The sequence below is a fragment of the Capsicum annuum genome, chromosome 4, assembly GCF_002878395.1.
Source record: "Capsicum annuum cultivar UCD-10X-F1 chromosome 4, UCD10Xv1.1, whole genome shotgun sequence".
In the NCBI taxonomy this organism is placed as follows: Eukaryota; Viridiplantae; Streptophyta; class Magnoliopsida; order Solanales; family Solanaceae; genus Capsicum; species Capsicum annuum.
In genome coordinates, this window is record NC_061114.1 from 213046615 (window position 1) to 213050421 (window position 3807).

Below are 3807 nucleotides of genomic sequence, written 5' to 3' on the forward strand. Positions count from 1 at the left end.
GCTACATTTGCTTACCAGCCAAAATGTCTATAACAAATATAAGCTACATTTTACCCACCCTACTTTGCTCTGTCAAGTGCCAAGAGGCGTATCTAGAATTGCTTAGGGATTTACATGAATTTAGTAGCTTTTATTTATATGTTTATGTATATATAAAAAAATTACTGAATAGCCGTATATTTGACTCCAAATCAAATTATTTATTTGTAGCCTCCATATAATTACGAATATAAATAAAGACATGTGGACAATGCGCTAGTGTTTTTAAATTGCGGCACGAGCATATTATTACTGTTTTGAGCTGGCTTTGCTCCATAATCATTACACCAACCCCACGTTTATTAGCCAAAACTAATAATGTCAAAACAAGTTATATAATCAATAATTCTAAGAGTTGTTGAAACTCTAAACAATAAGTTAGGACAGACATCAAAATGTTGATTTAATCATGTTTAACAAAGTTTGAAAGTTTTTCAAAAGAAATAATAGTACGTAAATATAATGCACTATATATAGCCACATATCGGACATGCCTCTTGCCCATCAAATTAAGGTATAAGCCAGTTTAAAAAAATGCCATCTCGTAAGCGCATTGCAATGGCTTATATATATTATTCTCCACCTCCACCAACTATGCCGTCTAATGATCCGAAACCGCCACCTCCTGCGGTGACAGTTCCTATAACTCCACCCCCAAGTTTAACACCTCCGGGTGGTGGTGGTGGTAGTAATGATACGCCGCCTGCAAACCCTCCTAATCAACAAGGTGGAAAAATCCCACCCTCACCACCAACATTGCCACCACAACTATTTCCTCCACCGCCTCCCTCAAGTTCAAATTCTGGATCAGTCTCTGCTCCTCCTCCTGGTGGTCCCGTCAACCAAACATCAACATCTCCTCCGCCAGGTCCTCCACCACCAACACAAACTCCGAGTTCACCACCAAACACTTCTAAAAGTCCTATTTCACCACCACAAACTCCGAGTTCACCACCACACAATTCCAAGATTTCACCTCCACCAACTTCTTCACCATCGAATGCCTCGCAATCCCCATCGTCGTCACCAGGAACACCATCTTCTATACCACCACAAAACTCACAATCACCGAAGTTAGCACCTTCATCACCTCCTTCAGAAGGAAGTAAAGTCCCTTCACTCTCTCCATCAACCCCTTACTCAAAACTAAGTCCACCTCCTTCAGCATTAACACCACTTGCCACGCCGACTTTTCCTTCAAGTACCTTTCCTCCTCCACCATCAAGTAATAGTATTGACGTTGCCCCACCATCAGGGGGAGGTGGAAAACACACAACAGTTATTGCGGTAGGTGTATCCATCGGGGGCCTCTTCTTTCTAGCATTTGCTATTGTTCTCTTTTGCTTGTATAAGAAGAAAAAGAAGCGCGTCATGGTTCCAGCTGCAGCTTCTTGTTGATATGTATATATGTGTATATCAGCAATGCCAAGCTACAACTTCTGTATAATTTGATTGTTAATATTTGTATCTTGTACGCCTTTTCTTCTAATTATATATATGTTATTATTATTTGTTTAAATTCCCCAAGTTATTCTATCCAGTGGTCTTAAAACGAAATCTATTTTGACGTGGTAGAGAACAAGATAAGCAGGGGATTAAGGTGTTTGAGATTAGATTATCTTTGGCTCACTTAGAACGGTGTTTGTCATTTTGCAAGTTTTGTAAGGAATTTAATAAGATCAGCGAAGTCTTCTGTAAATGATTAAAGATTTCATGTTTAATTGGCTTATTTAAGCCTTCAATTACTTTATACAAATTTCCTTGTGTTCCACTGCTGCTTCATGTCTCCTTATATACATGCTAGTAAACTTGACAAATAGAAGATTTTTTCTTTTGATTCTTGAGTATTAGTTTAGTGTGAAACCTGTTAATAGAACTTTATTGAAAGAAAGAAAGGCTAAGGTTTACAATATAATCTGAAAAGCATGAAAAACTAACTAAAACAAAAGTAGGCTATATATATACATAGCCAATAACCTAAAGGTCCATAAACTAAAGGCCCAATAACATATGGGCTAACATCCCCCCTCAAACTCACAATGCAACAGAAATAAGCATTGAGAGTTTGTCACACAAAAAACGAAATCGAGACGCCGACTGAGCCTTCGTAAAAAGGTCAGCAATCTGCAAAGACGATGGAACAAAAGGAAGCGATATGGTCCCGAGCTGTAAATGATGACGGGTGAAGTGACAATCAATCTCAATGTGCTTCGTACGCTCATGGAAGACAGAATTCTTTGCAATTTGTACCGCACTTTTGTTATCACAATGCAGGGGAGTAGGCATAGAAATGTGAACCCCCATATCTGCAAGAAGCCAACGTAACCAAATAATCTCACATGTAGTCACAGCCATAGCACGATACTCAGCCTCCGTGGAAGATCTAGAGACAACATCTTGTTTTTTGCTCTTCCACGAGATTAAAGAGTCTCCAAGAAACACACAAAAACCAGTGGTGGATTTACGATCATTGCGATCTCCATCCCAATCAGCATCACTATAGGCTCGTAACTCGAGAGATGACGTCGAGGGAAACAAGAGATTCTGAAACTGAGTGCCACGAAGATACCTTAGAATACGAAGTACAGCTCCCCAGTGAACAGAAGTAGGAGCAGTAACAAACTGGCTAACAACATGAACTGCATGTGCTATATCTGGACGAGTAACCGTAAGATAAACCAAACTACCCACAATAGTCCGATAAAGACTCGGATCTGATAATGGAACACCATCACTAGGAGAGTAACGTGCATTGGTTTCAAGGGGAGTATCTACAGTCCTGTTGTCAGAAAGACGCGCCCGTGTAAACAAGTCAGATATATACTTAGTCTGAGAAAGAAGATACCCTTTCTTAGACTGAGCCACCTCAATACCCAGAAAATAACGCAGCAAGCCCAAGTCCTTCATTACAAATCGATGAGCCAAATCATGCTTCAATAACTCAATACCACTATGATCATCACCAGTAATAATCATATCATCTACATATAAGGACAATAGAATTCGCCCTGCACTTGTACATCTAACAAACAATGCTGAATCATGGTTACTCGGGACAAATCCAAGGGAAGTAATAACAGTGGAGAATTTCTCAAACCAAGCACGAGGGGCTTGTTTGAGACCGTATAAAGCTTTTCGAAGCCGACAAACTTCACCTGGCTGGTGGTCAATACCTGGGGGAGGAGTCATATAAACTTCCTCGTGGAGATCACCATTCAGAAAAGCATTCTTGACATCCATCTGAAATATCTTCCACTGTCGAACGGATGCAACAGCAATCATAGTGCGAACAGTCGTCATCTTTGCTACGGGGGAAAAAGTCTCCTCATAATCCATACCATATTGTTGTGAGTACCTTTTTGCCACAAGTCTTGCCTTGTATCGCTCAACAGACCCATCAGATTTTGTTTTTATCTTATACACCCATCGACAACCAATCGCATGCTTACCAGGTGGGAGAGTAACCAAATCCCATGTATGTGTATGATGAAGAGCAGCAAGTTCCTCAGCCATAGCATTCTGCCAAAGAGGATCAGACACAGCCTCTCTATACGACTCAGGTTCAGACAAATGATGTATGTTTGCAATAAAGGAAGCAAATGAGGCTGAATATGTAGAATAGGAAAAATCTGGCAGTTTGGTGGACTTACAAGGTCGAGTAGACCTCCTCAGAGGTGGTGGGTCTCCAGTCTCAACAGTCGAAGGAGCAGACTCAGGCACAGGCGAGGCTGAAGCACTATCAGGTGGCACACCAGAAGGCATGGATGG

The 3807-nt window shown here is 40.8% G+C and overlaps 2 protein-coding genes across 2 annotated transcripts; one reads left to right on the forward strand and one right to left on the reverse strand.

The window, feature by feature from the left end:
* Positions 1-573: 573 nt before the first annotated feature.
* LOC107868678 (proline-rich receptor-like protein kinase PERK12) lies at positions 574-1437 on the forward strand. Its single transcript, XM_016715347.1, has one exon. It carries the CDS (start codon positions 574-576, stop codon positions 1435-1437), a length of 864 nt encoding a protein of 287 aa, XP_016570833.1.
* Positions 1438-2241: 804 nt separating this feature from the next.
* Positions 2242-3270, reverse strand: LOC124897717 (uncharacterized mitochondrial protein AtMg00810-like; the record flags this gene model as incomplete). Its single annotated transcript, XM_047410980.1, has 1 exon — positions 2242-3270. A coding segment is annotated over one exon (1029 nt), but the record flags the coding sequence as incomplete, so codon positions are not given.
* Between the last annotated feature and the right edge of the window lie 537 nt (positions 3271-3807).